This window comes from Kryptolebias marmoratus, linkage group LG4, assembly GCF_001649575.2.
Source record: "Kryptolebias marmoratus isolate JLee-2015 linkage group LG4, ASM164957v2, whole genome shotgun sequence".
NCBI lineage: Eukaryota > Metazoa > Chordata > Actinopteri > Cyprinodontiformes > Rivulidae > Kryptolebias > Kryptolebias marmoratus.
In genome coordinates, this window is record NC_051433.1 from 22,949,743 (window position 1) to 22,972,862 (window position 23,120).

The 23,120-nt window shown below is 41.9% G+C and overlaps 2 protein-coding genes across 5 annotated transcripts; one reads left to right on the top strand and one right to left on the bottom strand.

The window, feature by feature from the left end:
- Window positions 1-9,197: 9,197 nt before the first annotated feature.
- On the bottom strand, window positions 9,198-13,212 carry snai1a (snail family zinc finger 1a). Its single transcript, XM_017430522.3, has 3 exons — window positions 12,851-13,212; window positions 11,914-12,429; window positions 9,198-10,659 (listed from the first exon to the last, which is right to left on the bottom strand). The coding sequence occupies exons 1-3, from the start codon at window positions 12,924-12,926 to the stop codon at window positions 10,475-10,477; spliced, it is 777 nt and encodes a 258-aa protein (XP_017286011.1). The 5' UTR covers window positions 12,927-13,212; the 3' UTR covers window positions 9,198-10,474.
- A 5,180-nt stretch (window positions 13,213-18,392) lies between these two features.
- LOC108244390 (glutathione hydrolase 7) lies at window positions 18,393-22,442 on the top strand. Of its 4 annotated transcripts, none has more exons than XM_025009202.1 (15): window positions 18,395-18,599; window positions 18,759-18,949; window positions 19,019-19,167; window positions 19,255-19,372; window positions 19,443-19,510; window positions 19,595-19,668; window positions 19,762-19,943; window positions 20,009-20,096; window positions 20,227-20,315; window positions 20,407-20,495; window positions 21,441-21,584; window positions 21,698-21,815; window positions 21,911-22,048; window positions 22,129-22,223; window positions 22,321-22,442. In XM_025009202.1, exons 1-14 carry the CDS (start codon window positions 18,470-18,472, stop codon window positions 22,192-22,194), a joined length of 1,644 nt encoding a protein of 547 aa, XP_024864970.1. In that variant the 5' UTR covers window positions 18,395-18,469; the 3' UTR covers window positions 22,195-22,223; window positions 22,321-22,442. The 4 variants fall into 4 exon arrangements, with proteins under 4 accessions (XP_024864972.1, XP_024864971.1, XP_024864970.1 ...); XM_017430544.2 differs by having other exon boundaries at window positions 18,396-18,599; window positions 20,185-20,315; XM_025009203.2 differs by lacking the exon at window positions 21,441-21,584 and having other exon boundaries at window positions 18,394-18,599; window positions 20,185-20,315.
- The last annotated feature ends 678 nt before the right edge of the window (window positions 22,443-23,120 follow it).

The window sequence follows — 23,120 nt, forward strand, 5'->3', positions numbered from 1 at the left end:
GGATTATGCATGTTTTTCGAATTGAACTGACCTTTTCTTTCAGGGGTGGGTAATATATACATTTTTTTTCAGAGAGCCATTTTGACTTAGTTAAAGGGATTGAAGAGCTCCTGAACTGAAACATGAAACACAGTTTGTCACAAGGATCTATCATATAAAACATCACATCATCTGCAAAGATCAAGCACTCAAAAAAGGGCTTACTTTGTTTTGCTTGTATGTCAACATGTAGTTGACATTTCTTGCACATTTTTTGTACTAATTGCTTTGCAATTCATGTAGATATATCAAAAACCCTTCTGGGATTTTATTTGTTTTGGTTTTTCCAGTTATTACAAGCTCATAGGACAGGTGTCACACTTCATCAAAGTATATCAGTATTTACCTTTCTAATAAACATACAATCAAGGAACTAAAGTTTTTTGTGTAGATATCAAGTCTTAGTTAAAAAATGCCAAACTGATATTTTTTGTTGGCTTGTTTTCTTTTGTTTTTAAACATCTAAACTCCATATGGGCCAATTGTTCCCACCCTTTCTTGTTGAAGGGAATTGAAGCCTATAGGACTCAGTTTACAGGAGCTGCCATGTTGGATTTTTGGAACCAGAATCTGTGTACAAGCTTGAGATGGCTATCTACAGCTAAATTAGAAAAATGAGCAGCAAGATCAGAACTATGTGAGTCAATTAAAGTCCATCCATCCATCCATTTTCTTTACCCGCTTCTCCATTCCGGGTCGCGGGTAGCTGGTGCTTATCTCCAGCAGTCACTGTGCGAGAGGCGGGGGACACCCTGGACAGGTCGCAAGTCCATCGCAGGGCCACATATAGACGAACGAGACAAACAACCATTCACACTCTCACTCACACCTAGGGACAATTTTAGAGTCATCAATTAACCTAACATGCATGTTTTTTGGTCTGTGGGAGGAAACCGGAGTACCCGGAGTAAACCCACGTGTTCACAGGGAGAACATGCAAACTCCACCCAGAAAGGCCTCAGGCCGGGAAGCAAACCTGCAACCTTCTTGCTGGGAGGCAACAGCTCTAACCACTATGCCACTGTGCCACTCAATTAAAGTCAACATCAGAAAAAAAATTATCTAATGTATATTTTTTTTTTTTAACTAAAGGTAATGGTGTTTGTTTATGTGGCGGGGGCAAAACCCAAAACTTATACTGGAACTGTCTTACAGGGAAGTTTGTCCTGATCTGGCTTCAGATTCAGATTCAGAAGTCCAGACATATACAGCCTAAGGTAGAAACATAAACAGTGCTCTCTGTTTCAAACAGGTAAAAAGTCAGTATATAACTCATCTTACATTTCCTTGAGATTTTAAATATAATCCTTTTTTTTAAGTTGTTTGATGGCATCAGTCGAATTATGTCAATGTGTCTTATCATGTACAGCTGGAATGTACAATGAACAATATTAGGCCTGTTTAAAAAATTTTAAAAGCTACATTCTGCTTGTGTTGATTGCAACAAAGACAGGTGTGTCTCCATTTGGTGGCTCCCAGACATGTCGCGTTGGTGTAAAAGAGGAGGTGGATGTGGGCTGTGGGGGTCCGGGTTTAAAACTTCTCTTTCAGGGCTTTGATCTGGAAGTGTCTGCAGCAGAACTAGGGGGCATGTGTCACTCATTAGCGGTGTGGTGAGAGTATGCAGGCTAGCAGGTTTTGTAGGGCAGAGGGAAGAGAATGCTGTGAAAATGTCTGCTCATGAGGTGTTCCTGCTAATAAACCATGAGGGTGGTGTAGGTGCATGGGGGTTGGAGAGCTAAAAATAAGCCCTGGATGAGAGCTTGTCTCTTTAATAACTGCCTATGTGCTGAGCATCGTTTCCATTGCTTTTTGTGGTGCTCACATTTATGCTAAACACATTGCACAGGAAGTCGAATAGACGATCTCACTGAAAAGCCCCGCTGCCAGCATTCACTGTGTTGGGAAAGAAGGGAAATGGAAACCAGATGTCTAAGATCCACCGTGAATATGTCAAAGCTCTAAGACTATGTCAGTTCCTCCGCATCCCATTGGTGGACAGAAACTTTTCTGCACCGTCATCAGTAATGTCTGTAATACTCCCTCCCTGTGGACAGCTCTTGCAGCCGTGGCTGCAGCGAAGACCCGGAGATTCTGGGAAAGAGGTTTCGCTGTTCTTAAAATGATCATTTTCTGTATTCCTTAGCTTTCAGATCTCACCACATCTCTCAAATTTCAGGGTAACTTCCCATATCCCAGGGCTCAGCCGGGTGGCAAATCTCTCAGCGCTCCTTTGTGGATGGATTGCTTTCTCTTGCTTGAGAAAATAACAAGCTATAGAGTAATGACTTAACAAGCATCAGGATAATGGCTTCAGCATGTGCAGGACTGTGTGCATGTGTCTCTGTGCGTGCACGGGTTTGGGGCTGTGCGTGTGCTTTGCTCGCTGGCCTGTGTGTGTCTATTGTTTGGGAACCAACTGAGCAGAGTCAACTGCCTCTCTGTTTGGCTGCTGGAGTTGTTTGAAAGCTGGCCCGAGCTGATGCAGGTCTGGAGGATCTGAGCGTTTGGGGAATCAGGAGCTTTCCATGTGTCACAATGACAACATGGCCAGTGGGGTGTCCGTGGGAGGGTCGGGTGTTTTCCATCAGAACCAGCTGCTGCTCAGGCCTCCCACAAAGACGCCACCCTCTCAGTGTGTGTGTGTACGTGTGTGTGTTCTCCAAAATGCTTGTATGTGATGATGGTGGAGAGGAAGAACTGGGGACTCACTGAAGACAACGTGACAGCTGCGGTGTGTAATCTGTGCGTGAAGGACAGATTGTTGGTGTTTACTATGTTGAAGAGTGTTTCAACGCCATACATCTGTTTCCTAAAAGGTTTTTACCGTTCTTTGATCTATACTGGAACAAATGGAAAGTCTCAACAGTGACAAATCAAACGCCTGCTTCAAACCCATGCTAGTGTGGTTTTTTTAGGGCTGTGAACTTGTTAGGGTTGTTCATGGGAAATGACACGATTACTGGCATTATCATGACTCAATTAGCAATCCCCTTCCTGTCATTGATATGCTTACGCTCAACACTTTTAGCTGCGTCTTGATCCAGCTTGCCCAAACAAACTGCTACTCCCTTTTCACACACAGCTTTTGAAGCTTTGACAAATCAAAATCCTAAAAATAAGAAGGAAAAAAAAGGAGCAAGTGCAGTTTCCCAAGACAGCGGCTGATGCTGTTTACGCACAGGTACATGGTGACATGTTCTGACATGCGGGGACTGATCTGCACTGCCTCTTTCATAACTCGACTCTAAAGCCTCGGGGCAGCAGCTCAACGAAGTCTTGCACCTTGTCTGGGAAAATATGCTCAGGTGCATTTCACAGACGAACAGGTGGCAGCTGCTGTCAGGTGGAGAGGAGCAGCTCATACTTTTCTTGTTTAGAGGTTTGGGATTTTATTTTAGATGATCTCCCGGAGAATGTTTAACAAAGAAGATATATATTTTTTCTCATATTATACATTTCTGCAACACCACATGTCCAGCCCCCGTTTGAAATACTTTCTATAAGGCTTTTTTTTCTAAAAACACCAGGTCCACTCTGATTGGTTATGGTAATGGAGCCATTAATTCTTTATTTGAGGTGTTTCAAAGTGGCAGGAAATTTTTTTTGTCAGAGTTGAATTTGCAAGAGAAAACTTTTCCATTCACCAGTTTGTTGTTTTAACCCAGTGTAGCACACCTCTTAGTTTGATCTGATGCAGATAGGAAGTTTAGGCAAAGCTTGGCTACAAGAGAGGATTCAGACAGTCGAGTCTGAGAGCAATGAGATCCCATGATCTCTGAACATAGGAAACCTCATACCTCCAAAACATTATCATGTTAACAAGTTAAAGCAGTCATGTAAAAAGGCAGTATCTGACTGGGCTGTGACTGCTGGAAACTGGTTGGAGAACAGAACAACATCAAAGAGTCAGTTTCCAAAATGTGTCAGAACATTAGCCAAGGTGCTCAATTTGCTCGCAGAGGCTCACAGTCTTGTTACTTATTTTTTTACTTTTTGTTTAAAAAAATCCATGTTACAATTTCTCTCTTTCAAAAAAGTCTCGGAGTTGTTGCAAGTTTCTTAAAACCATGTCTCTTTAGTTTTCGTAAATCCTGAAACTAATTTTGACTCCTGCAAGACAGAAAACATCCGAGGCTTCAGCCCCGAATGACTAGGTCTAAAACCAACACTGATGATAACAAATTATTTTCTAAAAAATGGTTCAACTCTGCCTATCTTCATTTCTAAAGTGTGCTCCAGTAGACTGAATCATAAACGTGGGAGCAGCTGCCAAAGCAACTTGAAGCGGGTACGATGTGGGCAGAAGGTGGACAATGCATTAATGTGCACGGCCTAGAATACAGTTTTACAAGCCGGGCACACAAAAATAAGCTGTGATTCTCAAATACTGGTCACGCAGAATGCGACAGCATGGCTCACTGATCACAAACACTCAGAATTCAGTCAAACTGCTATGGGAAATTTGACTTTTTCTCATCATTTCTGTGTAAGTTTGAGTCACTAACTTGTTTCTGACAGTTGCAGCCCAAACAGGGTTGCTTGTTAATCTTAGCATTTAAAAAAATGTTATTGCACTATAGAAACTAACGCTGTGGTTGTAGTTTTGCGGCTGCTTATTAAGCGTTAGTTTCTTGTACTGTCTGACTGAAAAGACTTCATTTCAGTCACATATGATTTTCATTTGATCTGGTGGCATTTGACTAAATTGGGGTTATGTCTGAGTAAGCACTCTGGAGGTTTGTTTTTGTTTTTCAGTTGGATCTAAAAACAATACAAACTCTGATCTTTGCTTTATTGAACACGCACCAACAGGAATAATTTGACATTTAGAGAATCAGAATAAATAAATCATTCCTGCTTCGTGGTTTTACCAACAATATGACCAAATCAATTTTTTTCATTGCTGAGCCAAATGAATGAACAAAAGTCTGGTTGTCTAAGTATCGATATTTTTAACCTTTTTTTATCCATTGCAGTATTTCTGAACACAATCTTTTTGTGACTTGCAGAGTTTTGTGTGATTGTGCAACATTTAATCAAACAACCATCAATGCAAGTTGTAGTTGATAGCCATTTTGTAATTAAAGTATTGCACTGGTTTATAGCCTTAAGAATGTAATAAATGATAGTTTCAACTGCTTTAATCCGTCACTTGTATGTTTCATGAAGCCATGGAGTTGTTTGCATGCCACTATCCTGCATGTTTTAGATGTTCCCTTGCTCTTCAGCAGGTCACAGCAGAGAAATCACTGTTATAAGTGATGTAAAGTGAGAAAACTGACTTTATGACGACTGTGATGATACCACACTCGATGTACTGTCCAATCTCATACAAATGACAAATGTTATGCAAACTCTGTGACTCATTCAGTTTTTCAGACATGTCTGAATGAAACATTAACACGAAAGTGACTAATGTCAGAATGACCAAATTCCATTGAATTATTACACAAATGAATCCAAAAATGTGTATTTAGTTTCTTCAAATGTTTTATTCTTTATTTAGTTGTCCAAGTTTTGTATTTCAAGTCAGCACAAAGTCTGTTTTGGCTGTTTTCAGGTTCTGCAGATTGTCTTATCATTTTACTGTGATTCCAGATAAAAGTTTAAGACAACTGATGTTTTTTTTCCCAGTCCCAGAATATTTATCTCTTCTTCCTCTTCAGTCGACAAGCCTCAGTGTGGTGAGGTGATGCCCAGTCACATACACAGAAAAAGCAGAGAGAGCTTCGCCCCCTCCTCCTCACTGGCATCAGGTCCACAGCAACACATGTCTCTGATCAAGTCCAGCCTGCGTCATCAGTTAGTAAACTCCAGGCTCCAGGAAAACCAACAGAGAGCACATTCATAGCCGGCGACCCTGTGACTGAGTGTGTGATTCATTACTTTTTAATATGCCTCCTCACCCCCATCCCCAACCCACCCAACCACTTCTCCGCTCCAGACCCCGGGGCAGCTCCACAGCCTGATCAGATCCGTCATTAAGCATACTTGTGGTGTTACTGCTGTTAGCCTTATTTACCAGATGCAGGGCTTGTCTCTCTGGCCTGTTTGCAGCTCAGCGCGGCGGAAAAAGCTCTGCATTCTGACATTTGCATCTGTGCTCTGAGCTTCGCTGTGACAAAAGTGAGACAACAACGCCCAAGACAACTTTCTTCAAAGATAAAATCCCCCTTCGGGCATGGACAGAGTGGACAGAGAAAATGTATTCAACCAAAGCATGTGAGGATGGACACTGAGTGGTGCTAATCTTAGTGGAGGAGGCCAGAGGAGTAACAAATGGGGTGAAAGGTGTTTGGGGAATCCACCCATTAGAACTGAGGAGTATCTATCCTTAAACATAAAACGCAATGAAGACTTTTATTTGTTCTTCAAAAGAGAACATGCTGAAAAAGAAGGTGATAATATTTTTGCCTGTGTCTCTGTGTGTCTGTTTGTATGTATGTCTTGTTCGCAAAAATCACTTGTATCTGGGGACAGATTTTAATTAAACTCCCAGAAAGGAATCATTGGATGGACAGCTACAACTGATTAACATTTGGAGTCAAAACAATCCAAGGCAGCCGCTCCAGCTAATCTCTCTCAGCAAACACAAAGTGACTAACTCAGTCAATTTTATGGAAATTGAGCCAAAACGTGGTGTGGTAGCAGCTGAGAGTCATCAACAGCACATGCTTCAAGCACTGAAAGATCACGCATGATCGTTTGAGATTGTGCCTAATGTCTTTTACAAGGTTTGACCAAAGCTGAATTCTCATCATCTGTTGAGCTTAGTTTAAAACCCTGGCATGGAAGAAATGTTAGATCTTTAAGTTATTGTCTTTTTCTTTTTTTAAAAACACAGTTTTTAGGTCTACGGTAGTTGGTTTTATCAGGTTACCATCAGCAGGATGAAATCTGTGAAATGAAAGGATGTAGATCTCTCTCAGGATGAAGATATGCAGCATCACTGTTATGATTTATAATGAGTTGAATCAGCTCAAACCACAGTCTGCAGCTCCAATGGGGGTCTGAAGGCTTTTCCTGGGAGCGTTCTCTCCAGACCTTCTGTGTCATGAGTGCAGGATGAGTTCTGTTTACGAGACGCTGACAGGCTCCTTCCTGTCCCACAGACCGAGAGCCCTGACTGCTGCTGCACTGAAGGCCACTTTTTAATTTCTGGCCACCCAACTCCACCCCAAAAGCTTGGCTGGGAGAGCAGCCATGAGGGTGGGACAGCTGAGATGGTAAGAGGTGTGGGGGCGGTGGGGGGAGGGGGGGGGAACACGGCTCTGGTGGTGGCAAAGTGCAGCAGCAGAACAAGCACTTGATCTCTGCAGCTCTTCAACCTAGGTCTGCTTTTTCTGGGTAAAGTAGGCCAATGTAAACTCCCACTTCCTGTCAGCCTTGTCTCCGAGGGGGAGAGATGATCCTCCTGCGAAGAGGGAAAGGGCTGCAGCTCTGAAGGGACCATTTCCACTTGGAACACACACACACAAATAGAAACACAGGCGGCATAGAGGCAGGCAGAGAGTGAGTGGGAGAGAGCGAGCAAGGGATACACAAACACAGTGGGGTTCAGGAATGTTAAACACATGCTTTATGGCATAAATAGCAGCCACTTTTGGTAAATTACAGTGAGTGTTCTGGCACTGTAAAGCACACAGCAGGAAAACGCTCTCAGATTTCAGATCCAGGCCCAGCACTCTCCCCAGGGAACAAGAAAGGGAGCATGTTGTGTTTTTAGTTCTCAAGAAGACAGAAAAGTTACGAGCTGTGGCACATCACATTACCCCACTAAAATGTACATACTTTACTACTTAGACGAGGAAAAAAGGCTTTGTGAAGAAACACTGAGCGTGTTAGAAGCGTGGAGGCAAAAAGTCTGAGATCACACCTCATCTTGTTACGCTGCAGAAATCAGATGGAAACAACTGAGGGGGAAATTCAAAATGATGGGTAATCAATAAGAAAGCTTTAGAAAGAAATGTATACTTATCGTTCACGGCTGAAAGGCAAATGTGGGCATTGATGTGTGTTTGTGTGTCTGTCTGTTAGCAAAATACCTCACGAACCACTTAACACATTTTAATGAGACTCTCAGAAAGTAATAATTAGATTTCTACGACTGATTAACCAGATTCAAGATGCCTGCCGCAGCTATCTGACCTTAGAAAACCCCAAAATGGGTTTAACTTAGTTGTGCCTTGAATTTTATTTTTGCAAACATGGCTAAGATCCTTTCTCCGGGATATCTCAGCTTACATCATCAAAACAGCCCTGAGCTTCAACAGCTGAGTGATAATCCAAAAGCATCTTGGGTAAAATGCAAATGCGGACATGTATTTGAGATCACGGAACCATGCAGAAACCCTCTGAAGGCATGGTTTGTGTTTCTGCACAGACGGTTTCAAATGTGTCTAAAGGAAACCTCATGTGTACTGAGGTGAGACAATGCGGCACTGCTGAAGCTGTGAGCACATTTCTCTGAGTCAAAAGGAAATCAGGAATGGTTCTGTGGAACAGTTTACCTCACTGAGCTCTGGGCCGGCTGGGCCTCAGCCCACGCACACCGACTAACCCACTGACAGACAGACCGACTAGCGGCCTGACTTACTGACTGAGAGCTGAGGAGCCATGGGAACCTAAAGCTCCAGTCTGGACACTCTTTGACTCACCGTCTAGGAAGGAGGAAATGCCGTGCTCTCACCAAGAGTGAAACATATATATATGCAGCAATCTCTCATACAGCTATACGAGTCCTCTTTTAGATCAAAACAAGAGGTGCACGTGGACAAAGGAAGTCCCAGTAAAATGTAAGGATTGACGGAGAAGCTTTACCTGCACCTCTAACACACGCTCACATTTGCATATCCTGAATGTTTGCTCAGTAACAGAGATAGAAGTGGATGGCGGGTGGCAGGTGGCAGGTGGAAGCAGGTGCATTCAGTTGTTCCCAACCATCAAACCATGCGCTCACCTGCACATCTGCAGTGTTGTTTCAACACAATGAGTCGCTTCATTCAACACGGCTAATTATAAAATCCAGAAGAGAATTTCCCAGTTAATGATCAAACAGACATTTATGAACGCCAACAACTGAACTTCCTTCAAGTCAAAGCAGAAATTAGACAGCTGGGTTTCTCTTCTCGTGCTGAAGTAAACGACAACGGCAGTTTTTAATAAACATAAATTACTTTATTGAATGAAAAGGCATCATTTATGTCATACAGGAGGCACAGGTGAACACACAAGCATGGTACAAAACAAAACAAAACAAAACAAAACAACACATCATCTGCACATTGCACTGAAAAAAAGCCATAAAATATTTTTGAAAGTTAAAAGTTCATATTTGTATTGTCCATTTGCAAGGCTTTTATCACATATCGCTCACGTTCTCGTGGTGTAAACTGATAAAATCTTTGGTCCCAGTCTTTTTGAGCTCATTTTCTGCTAATACTGAAATCCATTTTAAAAGCTACTAAAATGAGGTAATTTTTTTTTTTTTTCTAATTTTAAAAAAGGCACGTTTTGGTAGTAAAACTAATAAATTTCAAGGCACATTCACGTAGGTCCTATGGCTTTGGCTGGTTTCATTAACACTGCGGTAACCTTGAGTACATGGCTTTCATTTTGATTCATGTCGCAGCAGAGCTGTACGGGGAATCTGTGGAAAACAGCAGAACGGCTTTTCCTATCTTTGAAACTCATCAGATTAAAGCAGAGGTTGTGGTTTAGTCAAAACAGAGGCTTAAATTTATCCCCACTGGTAAAATGGGAAAAAAAAACATACACACTAACTGGTGCCATTCTTCTGTGATGACATGTTTCCTCTTTCTTCTTAGCAAACCAAGGGCATTAGAAGTCACCTGCTATCGAGCAGCGAAGGTCACGGCTGTAGCACCTGTTAGCACCTCATCTATCTGCACCGCAGCACCAGGGACAGCTGCGTGTGCACTTGCTTTTGTGTGTGTGTGTGTGTGTGATTTGTGACACGCCAAGAGATTTATCCCACCCACGCACCCCTACCTCCGAGCAACTGTGTCTGCGCCATGATCCTGGGCTGCCTGGCACCAGGACAGAGACAGGAAAAGGCTCCTCTAACCCCAGTGAGTTCACAACATATTTGTTGTTTTGGAATGAGCACAAAGGCAACACAGAGGGACGATTTCAAGCTCCGTTCAGATGGTCCAGCCTCAAAAACTTAAAAAAAAGAGCTTCTCAACAGTTTTATAATGGAACAGAGAAGATAAGAGGCTTGTAAAGTCAGATCCGTATTGAGGTTTGATTTCCTCCAGGTCTCTTAAATCAAAAAAATGTCATGATCTTTGTGGCTTTGTGGGCCTTTAACAGGCTAACAGGGCTTGTGTAGACCTCTTGTCTAAAGCCAGAAGTCCTCCACCGCTCTGAGCTCCTCATAGCTCCCCCCCACACACCTCCTCCTTTTCCCTCACACTGAGGTGGAGCAGCACCCTGAAGAGCTGTGTTTCTGCAGCAGCGACATGCGGCTGAAGGTACGCGAGCAGACGCTGCACTGGTACTTCTTCACCTCGGCGTGGGTCTGCAGGTGAGCCCGCAGGTTGGAGCGGTCAGCGAAAGCCCGGTTGCAGTGGGGGCAGGAAAACGGACGCTCGCCTGGACAGAAAAAAAAAAGCACAAAGAGAAATTTTTACCTCACTGAAGCCCACTTTAAAAGATACCCTTTGCAAAGTATGAAATCAAACACAAAAAAGGTTATCCTGAACTGTATCACATGGTTCAGTTTGGTCCAGTAGTTTTCCATATATATTAATATATCATTTGGAAATGTGCATATGCACTCAATGTAAACAAAACACTCAGCTGAATCGGCCGGAAACCACATGAAAGCTTCAGTCACCTGATTGACCTACATTAGGCTGGCTGTAGTCTGTGTAGGTAAACAAATATGGTGAAATCGGACCAGCAGAGAATCTCAGAAAAGAGATTTAGTTGGAAATATAGGAGCAAAAATGCTGCTAAATGTGAAAAAAAAGAAAGAACAAGTAAGACAGCTGTGAAGAATAAATATCAGGATTCAAGCAGGGAGGTGGAGCGCCATAACAGAGCTCAGCATTCAAACAGGACTTTTGGAAAACTTCTGCTAGAGCATTAAGCTTTACCATCTGACCCATTTTCAGTCACTTCGGCCGTTTCAGTAGGTGAACACCTTGTAGTTGGCATCCAGTCACAAATTTTGCTTCCAATTTTTATTTTTATTTTAGAGGACACATTAACTACCAATTTTGAGAAAAAAAATATTGTTCCTTACCATACAAGCTTTTTGACAGAACCTCATGACTTTGAAATGAGTACCTTTAATGGTCACTCACACAGTGAGTCTGCAGGAGCCTCCATTAACACTTCACACATGCGTCGACACACAAACACACACACACATTGTGACACAGTGTGAAGATAATGAAGAATCACATGGTGGTGGGGTCAGAGCCTGACTGAATTAGCATGATTTAATCAGAGCCAAATGAGATTAGCACGCTAACAAGTTGCTGCAGGTACTAAGAGCTCAGTGATAACAGCGAGCCTCCAGGCATTCTTTAACCCTTTTTGTCCCTCCCCTGTCCCCATTCAGCTGCCTTCCTCAGCAGCCGTGATAAGATAATTAGCCGAAAAGTCATTGTTGCTGAGACATTAAACACAATGAGTGATCAATGAGTACTGAGTCCACAGGAGGCTTCCCTGTGTGATAATCAAGTGTTGACTTCATCAGATGGTGTCATGCCCAAATGAGGAGGGAGGGACTGCTGACTCACAACAACAACTTCGGCTCCACAGCTCTGATTTCTACATCCATTAATCAATGACAAAAGCCCAGATTGGATATGTTTGGGACCTGGCTTTCGAGCTCACCTGTGTGTGTGCGGATGTGGCCCCGCAGCAGCCACGGCCTGGAGAAAGCCTTCCCACAGGTGGTGCAAACACAGGGCAGGGTGTGTGAGCGGATGTGCATCTTCAGAGCCCCCAAGCTGGTGTACTCCTTAGGACAGTGTTTGCAGAGGAAGGCCGGCCGGGCCGCTGTGACGGGGGCTTCTCTCTCCTCCTCCTCCGGGGGGCTGATGTGAGCCATGACGCCGGTGCACTTCATCCGCTGGCGAGGGGCGTACGTGTGCACGGGCTCGGGGCTCGGGGGGTCTGAGGTGCGCCCTTCATCTTCCTCGCCGCTGCTGCTGGCACTGCTGCTGAGGCTGCAGGGGGAGCTGAGGTCCAGGGGCCCCGAGGTCCCGGAGGGCTCTGACTGGGAGGAGGGCAGGTAGAGGGCAGGCAGGACGCTCAGGTCCCACACCAGGCCCGCAGTCAAGCAGGTGGCAGAGGAGGCGGTGTCTGCTGATGAAAGCTCAGCGAGAGGATACCTCTCCAGTGCCGCATCTGAAAGGGAAAGCACAGGAGGGTTAAAAGCCTGCAACAGAAACTATATTAAAACAAAACACAAATATTAACCAATTCAACGTGTGAAATCCATTGCACACACTTTCTACACACTCTGTCCCTGTGCTTGTTTGGCATAATGATTCTCAGCAGCAAAAAATAAGAGCCATATGGGAAGGGTCCAGGGCCGTTTCCTCCCACGTATTCACAAGAACTTGTAACATGAATGGAGCTCTGTCTGCCTGCAGGAAGGGGGGAAAGTGCATCTAACGGGCCCCGACTTGACTGGGGAGTAGCCCGATTCAGAAAATGGTGCTAAACTTTATTTAAAATAAATAATTAAAAAACGGGTGTTTACACAGTTAAGTAAACTGGATTAAAAGAGCTGATTAGTTAGATAACAAACACCTTTGTGACTCACCATTCTGACATTCCAGTTCACTGTAGTTCGGTTTTTGTTTCGCGAAATACTTTTTAACCAAGAAGGAACGAGGCATTGTCCTTTTTAGGCGAAAATATTTGTGCGTAAAACGAGTCCGCGGTGACGACGCGCAGTTTTCTCCCAGATGAACCGTCCGTCAGTCCTCGAAAGAAAGAAAGGAAAAAAATAAGACCAAAAAAGAAAAAAAACAAAGAAATATCCTTCCTGTGCTCCACAAGTTTTAGAGGTGGACTTCAGCCGACGGTGTGATTTGTACAGCTCCAAATCCTAAATGCTGGTCTCTGTTCTGAAATAGTGTGACACACAGGCAGCAGGGGTGTGCTCGCCTCAGGGCCCTCCCCACATCCACATATCACTGCTCAAGTGTTTGGGAAGAAGAGTCCGCGCTCACACGCACGCACGCACGCACGCACACACACACACACACACACACACACACTTCCCACCACCAAACTCCTAACACACAGGGATCCGTCTGACCTGAGGAGCTGAAGGGGACTGTTTAATAACTTTAGGTAAACCAAAACACACAAAGGCAGCGGGACGCAGTCGGTCCAAATGCGCGGGCAGAATATTGACATTTTTTTCGGTTTTTCACAATTAAAGCGCAGATTTTTGTTTGCAATATAATTTATTGACGTGCAGCTCGTCCCAAAAACACAAAAATCCGGATATTGAGATGAATTCAAAGCGTTTGTAAACTCGTATCAAGTGGAATCGATTTTATTGATTTTTTTTATCACTTTTCTGTGGTTGGCTTCAAACGCGATGCTTTTCTGTGTTTGCTGGTTGGAGTTAAAGCAGCACTTGTCATGTGAAGCTTCGTTTATTCCGCCTTCTTATGGAAGAGCATCAATTTGAAGACGATACGGCCTCGGTGGAGTAACTGCGCCCCCTGCTGGACAGAGAAAATATCACTCATTTCAGTTTCTGCCCGACTGTAGGGAGACTGTAGGTGGCGCTAGACCATCAGCACTGCAGGACTCACTGAGACTGGAGCAGATGATCTATCCAGGGTAGGCAACCCTGGTCCTCAAGGGCCACTATCCAGGATAGTGTAAGTAAAACATACAGGATAGTCTATCCTGTATGTTTTACTCGTTCCCCTGCTCCAACACACCTGATTCAGTGATTAAATTGTCTCTTCTTGATCTGCAGAAGCCTCTAATCATCCATGGATTCAAATCAGGTGTGTCGAAGCAGGGAAACAAGTAAATATAAGCCAAACAGTTCCTTTACCAGTAATACAACCTTGGATACTTCCAGAGGCCATAGTAGATTTTACTTTGTTGAAAAGGAAAAATAAGGGCAAGGAATTTGTTTTGAATTCATATACAGTGCAGAATTATATAAATGAATATTACAGCTATGTTAAAGTTTATACAGATGCTTCTAAAAATACAGTAAATAGGATTGGGGTAGCTTTTATTGTGCCAGAATTTAATATTAGAATCAAGAAAAGAATAAGTGATGGATTGTCAGTATACACAGGGGAAATGATTGCAATATTATTAGCCATCCAGTGGATAGAGGAAGTAAGACCATTGAGAACAATAATTTGTTCTGATTCCAGTTCATCGTTAGTTAGTTTAAAATACAGACATTCAGGAAGCAGACCAGATATTTTATTAGAAATACAACAAATATTATATAGAATTCATAGGATGGGTTTAATGATTAATTTTTTATGGGTTCCAGCTCATTATGGTGTGGAGGGGAATGAAATAGCAGATAGAGCGGCAAAGGAGGCTGTTAGAAATTCAGCAGTGGATTTAGCTGTTAAATTTAGTAGAGCAGAAATTAAAATGATAATTAAAAAGAAAATGAAAGACATATGGCAAATGCAATGGGAGAAAGAAAGAAAGGGACGTTGGTTTTATAAAATACAAAGGAAGACTGGAGAAATGAGAAGTGCGGGGAGGACGAGGAGAGAAGAAACAATCATTTCTCGTATTAGATTTGGGCATACTGGGTTAAATAGCACTCTTTTTATTTTAGGGAAACATTGCAGTGGTGAATGTGATTATTGTGGAGAGGAGGAAACAATAGAACATGTGATGTTATTTTGTCAAAAATATGAGGGGGAAAGACGACAATTGGTCCAACAATTAAATAGAAATAAAGTTAAATTAGATATAGTTGATTTATTTAGAAATAATTCGGAAAATAAAAATTTTCAAATAATATTTCGTTATCTTAAATTAACACAATTATTTAATAGAATTTAGTTTTGAGCGTCATTCTGGTCCACACTCCATACCAGTAGGTGGCGGTAATGCACCAAATTCGTTGTTTGCCAACCGCCAAAAAAATTAAAAAAGAAGAAGAAGGTAAACAAGTAAAACATTCAGGGTAGTGGCACCAGAGTTGCTTACCCCTGGTCTAATTATACAAAGTTCTCATTGTGTCCACTAAGAGGCCTTCAGAAACATCCTGCGGGGATTCACTCATTATCCGAACCTCCTTTGTCTCAACAGGCTGAAGTTTACTGCAGAATGCAAATTATTAACAAAAAACAATTAACTTCCATATCAGAGTGGCCAAACTAAAAATAAAACGGGAGAATTTATTAATGACAGCTGAAATGATAAAACCTGCGCACCATTTTGGTTTTAGGTGACTGTTTTTGTGTTCAAAAAGACAAAAGTATAATAGTTATGAATAAACCATGAACTTTAAAGCTCACCAGCTCCAGTCGAAGCCTGAAACGTGTCTTTGCAGATGTTCAAGGTAGAAAACATCTCAAATGTTTATTTTAAGACCCTGCCAGAAGGTCTAACATGTCAACTCAAAAGGTAGGTACAAAATGTTATAATTTATGGTACTCGTGAATACAGCACCCAAACTCAAGCTACGTGCTTTAATAACCCCTCTGTGCTCGTCTACTTACAGCATATGTAGCAATAAAATTCGCCTAAAATGCGTTCAAGCTGCGATGGAAACCTAGATAAGAAGACAAAGCAAACAAACAAAAGTTGTCTCACTTGCCAACCAATGTAAACCTGCACTTCATGTATGCAAAACAGTGTTTGTAAATCTTTTTCTTCATAATAATAATTTTAGTTTCTCACGAAAGTAAAGTTTGTTGAATGAGAAACTGAGACTACTAAAAAAAAAAAATCTAACTTTTTTCTAAATCTTACGGGAATTATCTTGACTACATTATTTGCTCTTTGACAACACTCAACTCAAACTGCAGGCTCCGTTTGAGGCTCCTGATTGGTCCTTAACGGTGAGTGGGTGGAGTTAAAGTGGGCGGAGCTACTGTTGTCTGAGTTCGGTTGAAAATTTGAAAACTAAACAAAACAACAACAAATAAATTCATAACAGAGGTGGAATAAAAACAACTTTGAGTGAATCCCCGCACTAGTCTTCGAGTTTCAATTTAACCACAGGTAAGAAAACAGCTGCTGCTGGTAATTTATATAAATATAGAGAAACATGATAACTACTACAACATTTAACATACATTCAAATAAGTTTTAGCCTTTAAAAACTAGATATTATATGATATGCTGTTTTTTAAGGTGTCAGGCATTTTATATACACTGCAGCTGTGATGTATTGAGATTTTACTGTATAAAAAAACGTATTTAGAGACAGCCATAATCAACTTACATAGGCTTTTAATTTAATTTTTAAAAAATGTAAGTTGATCTCAGTAGTAGTTCCTTATCCTATTTTGGCAACTACTAATTTGATGTTAACTAGTTTAAATCACAGCAATTGTAGCATTATTGAAAAATCCTGCAGAAAATAATTTCTTATCAGAGCATTGCTGTGTTGGAGGCTTGTTTATTGAGAGGAGCTCCTCCCCCCATTCATACAGAAACAGATGGACATAACAATGAAAGTCTGGGGGAGTTGGCAGCCCTTTTTTTCCCCAACACTATAGAGAATCAGAAATTTCATTGGCCGTCCCAGTCAGCTGACAGGACCGTGCTTAAAGTTTGAAAAATAATATAAAGGCTGTCATTGTGTCACCCCTCCTTACAGGATTCAGAGTTGCCTTTTAGTCTGTGAGGGATGCACCAGTGAGCTACAACGTTTTTTCTTGTTTTCTACAGCTAAAGGTGTTTGTGGGATTTTAAATTTTCTGCAAAATAGAGGAGGAAATCCAGACAGGAATCAGCCAGCCATCATGTTCAGAAGGCTCACCCGTCTTCTTTTTGGGGGAGAGGAGGAGGTTTCTGAAGACGTGAAGTCTGGAGAAGTGGTAGATGATGGATGGCTTGTTGTTCCTCAGCAAGGTATGGCATAATATTAGAATATTCATAGATATCACAGCAAATCTTCTATTTCACTCTGACAGGCAGTGGGATTAATAGTCACAAGGATCCATTAATATTTCAAAATCCTAAATTGGAGTAATCATTTCAACTTTATGCACATATATAGTTTGTTTTTTCTTAACATTGTGTCTAAGCTACGTTGATGTAAATGTGTTTTTTATTTAGTCAGAAAGTTGGATCTGAATGTTCTGAGTTTGTTTTACAACCAAAGGAATTACAACATTCACAGAGAGTACAATCGAAGTGTTACGTGACTGAGGTCTGGTTGTGTTTTCACAGAGGAAGCTTCATCTGAAAACCAAGATGCTCTGTCGGCCAATAAGCAACAACCTAACGCTGCTCCTCACAAAGACACAGCTGGAAACATAGAGAGTGACAGGTGAGACGTATGCTGACATTAAAAACTTGTAAAACATAAATACTTATGAAACAAGATCTTTAAACTTTGCAAAAAGCATCTTTTTTGAACCATTTGCTTTTATTTCTGCTGTGTTTCTGTGCAGCTCGTTAGCTGCGGAGTCTTCAGTGGTTCCCAGCGGCACTACGACCAGTCGAGTTGTCTCTGCCTCCTCATCCAAACCTGAAGCTTTGATTGAGCTGAGACAGTTTACCTCCACCCAGAGGACCAAGGACTGGCCGGTCCAACAACACGTGTCCCGCAATGCCATCCAACGCCAGAATCGTGCACGCCAAGGACTCCAGCACCACTCCTTCCACCTCCAACAGCCAGGACCCCGCAGCCACAGCCACTGAAGCTCCTCTGCTGTAGCACCAGGGATTCGATTAGAATCCATCTTCATACACATATAGATGTGTTCATACTGCGCTTTGACACATTTAGGATATTTGGATAATCTTCACCTTAAAAACTGGTATCACTTAATAGGCAGCTACGCTTCTGTTTTAACTTGTATTTAATCTGAATAAGCAGTAAAAATGTTCACCTTATAAAACAAGATTCAGTATTATTTTCCTATGTTCACATATACTTGTCAAAAAAAACAAAATACACGGCCTATGCAATGTAATGTTGAACGTTGGAGACAAAGATGTGCACGCTTTGTGTTATGTATTTATGCTTATGTACTTAGTTTAAAACATTTTTTAATAAAAAAATAAAAGTCTAACTTCTCTTTCCTATGTCCTGATGACATTGAACTGCTCACTGACACTCATTGGTTTGGAGGTAATTGCACCTGCTGTGTTCAATTCCTGCAGGAGCAGGAGTGTACTTTATGGAGGATGGGTGCAATTAGGAGGTGTGCTCTTTTTGAGCTAGCTTGGTGCTTTTAGGAGCACAGTAACAATGAACGTCTCTTCAGGAACAAAACTTAAACAGGAGTTTTCATCTAATTATAAGAGTTTCGATGGTCCGTCTGAACTGAATGATGACTGTCCAACGAATGGCTTCACCTGTGACTCGAACAAGAACAGTGGTGAGAGCAAACAAAGTATAATTGTTCGAGCAACTGAGGCAATATTTATCTCGTAATGGCGTGGGTTGAATATGAGCTAAAAACAGATCAAGATTAGAGTTTCAGACTCATTAAATGTTCATTAAAACCAGCTCTGAAATGTCTTTGTTGCTGCCACAGAGGCCTTTCAGCTGAACGAGTTGACTTCTGGTAGCTCAGATCTGTTGGACCAAAGCTCATCCAAACTCAAAGAAACCGATGAGGACCGTTGTGGCCGGGACCATCCAGTACATGTTTATGCTTTTTCCATAATCCTTGCCGTTGGAGTGACCATCGCTTTGGTCTTGGAGAATCACCTGGATGCAACTTTGGTATGTAGCGTCACAAAGTTTGCAGATCCAGTCTTGATTGTAACTTTTCTCCTCACAACTGCTTGGCAGGTCTCCATCAAAGGAGTAGTGTCGGATCACGAGCTCTGCACGGTGCTCAGTGAGAAAGTCCTTCGTGATGGAGGATCCAGTGTGGATGCAGCCATCGCTGGCACCCTTTGCTTAGGTGTTGTCCATCCGCACGTGTCAGGTGTTGGTGGGTATGTGTCTCCCTTACTCTAGGTATGGTTTCTGTGAAATATACACAGTAGCTGATGATAAAAATCTTCATTATTGTCAATCTGTAGAGGAGGAGTTATGTTGATTCATAAAATCCGCCAGAATGAAACCAGGGTGATCAATTTTCAGGGATCTGCACCTAACGGCCTGAGAGAGGAAATGCTGCAAAATGCTTCTGAAATTAAGGTAATCCGAGTTTTAATGTTCAGAGCGTGTTTCAGATTTTATTGTTTACTTTTCAAAAATCTGTTTGTAGGCCGGCCTACTTGTGGGCGTGCCAGGTATGCTCATGGGCCTACACCATGCTCACAGCCTGTATGGACGGTAAGAGTTTAGAAAGGGGTTTTATCTTGTTTTTCCTGGTATTTAGTTTTGTGGACAGACATCTAATCCTTTATTTCTTTGCAGTTTTTCATGGGAGAATGTCGTCAGCAGAGCTGCTGCTGTAGCCAGAGAAGGATTCAATGTTTCACAGAGTCTGGGTGTGACATTTTACCCCCCTCAGTCCTTACACCACACTGATTTTTATCTGAGCTTAATGTTCAAGGACCTGCGTTATTTGGCTTTGTCTGTAGCTGCTGCAATATCACAGGTGGAAGGAGAGCAGCTAGTGGGACGTTTCAGGGATCTTTTCATCCCAAACGGCCAGCCTCTGAGTCCTGGCTCATATCTGAGGATGCCTGGTGTGGCAGAAGTCCTGCAGGCTGGTCTCTTTAGTTTCTACCACGGGAATGTATCACAGGAGCTAGAGGATGAGGTAATTCACACCAATTCCTTTGTTTGGTTTCACGACAGGATGTAATGCTCTCTTTTCTTGCAAAGGTGCGAGCAAATGGAGGCGTCCTGAGCAGTGAGGACCTCCGTAACTACAGCGCAGAGGTGCAACAACCACTTGAAGGCCTGTACAATGGTAAAACTACAGTTTAGTAGTACGAGGCTTGAGAAATACATTCACCTCCTTTATACTATCATCTACAATATATCACTTCTTGTCTTAGAGTTCATAATTCAAGTTCCTTCTCTGCCATCTGTTGGGGCAGCTCTGATAGCAGCTCTCAACCTTTTAGAGAGCCTTCATCTTGGGGAGAATAATGTTACAGAAAATAAAACCTACCACTGGATCAATGAGGTACTACATGTACACACAGACACAGCTAAAAGTGGAATTTTTAAAATGTATGTTCTTAAAAAGAAGTATAGTTTCTGTTTTGTCCATGCAGGCTTTGACAACAGCTTTAAGTATGGCTCATGGACTAGGTGATCCTGAATACAGCTCCTCTGTGTCTGAGCTTCTTTCTGTCATGATAAGGTAAAATGTACTGATACAAACTTTTAATTTTTTTTAACTGGGATGAAGCTGAGAATGACTGAGTGCGCCAATACAAAAGTATGAAAGCACCCCTATAACATATAATATTCTTTATTCTTCCATTTCCATAAAGATTTTTGATTCACTATTAGTCCTGCTGCTTTGGAGAAACTCATACAAATAAATTAAAAACATGTGAATAAATTAGGAATATTGTGCTGTGAATTTTGGTGGAGACAAAATTCACCAAAAGTCTCAAATATTTGTCCATTAAAAACCAAAAGGATTTTGGTGAAATGAGTGAGAAAACAAAGCCAACTTTAGAGCTCAGTATCTTTTAATAGTTTTTATACAATTACTAGTTAAAATGCTGTCATCTTTCTTATTTTGGGTTATTACAAAAGTAAGCCACAAATTGTTGTTGAAGAAAATTAATGTTAGAATTTCAGATTATTCAGAAAACCTCTAGTATTTGTTACTATTCATCCATCCAAGTGACTACATGTATTTTATTGCAGCTACAATTGCGCTAGAGACTGGTTACTCCTGGTGAAGGTGCCAGCTGACTGCAGAGATAAGACTAAGACAGATAAAGATACCCGCTTGCCCCTACAGCTTCGGGCAATTTAGAATGACCAATTTACCCAACATGCACCAGGAAACCAAATGTATGCAGGCCTGTGGAGAAGAATGCGCAAACAGATGGGTCTAAGACCAATAACTTTCTCTTTCAACTCTTTCACAAGTTTGCTGTCATAAATTGGACAATTCTATTGATTTATAAAATGCAGTATACATTTTCCTCATAACATGTCAGGAAATAAAAGAAGATGCACATCAAATGTAGAACCAATGTCTCCAAATGAACTCTAAACCTCAGTTTATACCTTTTTGGGGTCTGACATTTTCTCCATTTTTTTTTTTTAACTCTTTGCTCTTATAAAGCAAGAATCATACTGAGGTGCTGCGCCAGAAGATGGACTTTCAGTCATCTGATTACAACTCAACCGTCTACTCCCCCCTGACAGAGCTGCTGACCAGTCAAATTGTTGTCATGGGACCAGATGACCTTGTTGTGTCTGTTGCTAGGTGACAGTGTTTCAGCCCTCAGTCTGATGGTGATCAACAAGAGGATATGTGTGGTATGTGCTTCAGGACGTGGTGACATTCTTCTCTTATCTGCTGTTTTGATGCTCTTGCAGTTCCTTGAACCGGCCGTTTGGGAGCAGGATTGTGACTCGGTCAGGCGTCATCCTGAACAGCCTCGTCGTGGACTTCTTCTGGCCAAATCAAAGCAGAGGGCAGCCTCTAACCAACAAGGTGCAGCACCTCTGCAGAGCTCGAACAGTAATATGTAACACAAGTTAATGCTTTAAAGTATTATTATTTTTACTTATTTGCCATTCGTGCTGCAGAAAAACCGCGTCGAGCCTGGAAAAAGGCCGCTGTCGTTTCTGATGCCATCGATGATCGTGCCGGCCTGGAGCCGGTGTGGGACCTACATGGCACTGAGCAGTTCAGGTGGACCAAACCGTCTGAGTGAAATCACCCAGGTTTGAGCTCTTTACGTTCCCCCCCCCAATTAGTACTCTGGATCAGTGCTGATTTCAGACCCATTTTTATCCGTGTTTAGATGCTGGACAGTGTACTGTTCCACCATAAGCAGAGGAACGACAGCCTTTCTTGGAGAGGACGCTAAGTTGAGCCACATGGACTTCTTGTCTGGAAGTATGACATCATGTTTAGTCGCTGACCCATGACTTTATTGCAGATTAACAACTGTGTGAGCATTAGTCACTTTATTTTCTTTTTTTAATACTTTCAGTTCTTTCCCAACAGCTGAGTTTCCAAAGGAGAGTGGGTAGTAGCAAAGAACCACCACTTCTGAAACTGTGGAAGACTTCTGCTGCCCTGTGAATCCAGAAAAATAAAGATATAAAGCTCGAATATTTAGTTGTGCTTTGTTGTTCTTACTGAAAAAATTGTTTCAAGATCAATACTCTTAGAGGTGTTCTCCTGTTAACTAGCTTGTTCTGATCACTGCCCAGCAACTTAAAGAAACTTGTTGTTCTGTAATAAAAAGAGCAAGTCACTGCAGGTGACGCTGTGTTTTTCAGCCAGTCATTTCTGATAAAGTCAAGTTTTGATGGATGTTAAAGAGACATGGCCACTTTGTATGCAGATGTTGAAGAAATAAGGGTTGTTATGTAAAGCTGATCTACTATTAAGATACTGTCTCACATGCACACCATCCTGCGTCACAGTGAACAGCAGGCGCAGTGGTTTATGTGGACAACATGTCAGAGTTTTACTGTTCTGGTTACTCTGTGATCTAAAGATTTAAAATTACAGAATTTGCATGAACCACTAAAGACAAACAAGACTAGTTTAAAAAAAAGAAACCTATGGAGATGTTAAAATATTCAATCAGTATCACCTTACATGGCGATTTCATCAGAAATATAAAGTTCCTGCAGTTTCAGGTGCGAATAACAACAGAGCCCTGTGTGTAAAACTGATGGTTGTGTAAAGGTCTGTGAAACGACTTTCTATGTAATGTTTGAGATTTAGGACAGCTGCAATCCACTTTGATTTTAGCTGCGTTCATTCCAGTCAGAATTAAAC

Excerpts from the sequence above, each read along its gene's own strand:
- snai1a (XM_017430522.3), bottom strand. The coding sequence starts at position 12,926 with ATGCCTCGTTCCTTCTTGGTTAAAAAGTATTTCGCGAAACAAAAACCG. Across the intron at positions 12,430-12,850 it reads TGAACTGGAATGTCAGAATG|ATGCGGCACTGGAGAGGTAT; the intron begins GTGAGTCACAAA and ends TTTCCCTTTCAG. Across the intron at positions 10,660-11,913 it reads CCACATCCGCACACACACAG|GCGAGCGTCCGTTTTCCTGC; the intron begins GTGAGCTCGAAA and ends TTTTCTGTCCAG.
- LOC108244390 (XM_017430544.2), top strand. The coding sequence starts at position 18,470 with ATGAACGTCTCTTCAGGAACAAAACTTAAACAGGAGTTTTCATCTAAT. Across the intron at positions 18,950-19,018 it reads ATCACCTGGATGCAACTTTG|GTCTCCATCAAAGGAGTAGT; the intron begins GTATGTAGCGTC and ends ACTGCTTGGCAG. Across the intron at positions 20,496-21,440 it reads CTTCTTTCTGTCATGATAAG|CAAGAATCATACTGAGGTGC; the intron begins GTAAAATGTACT and ends GCTCTTATAAAG.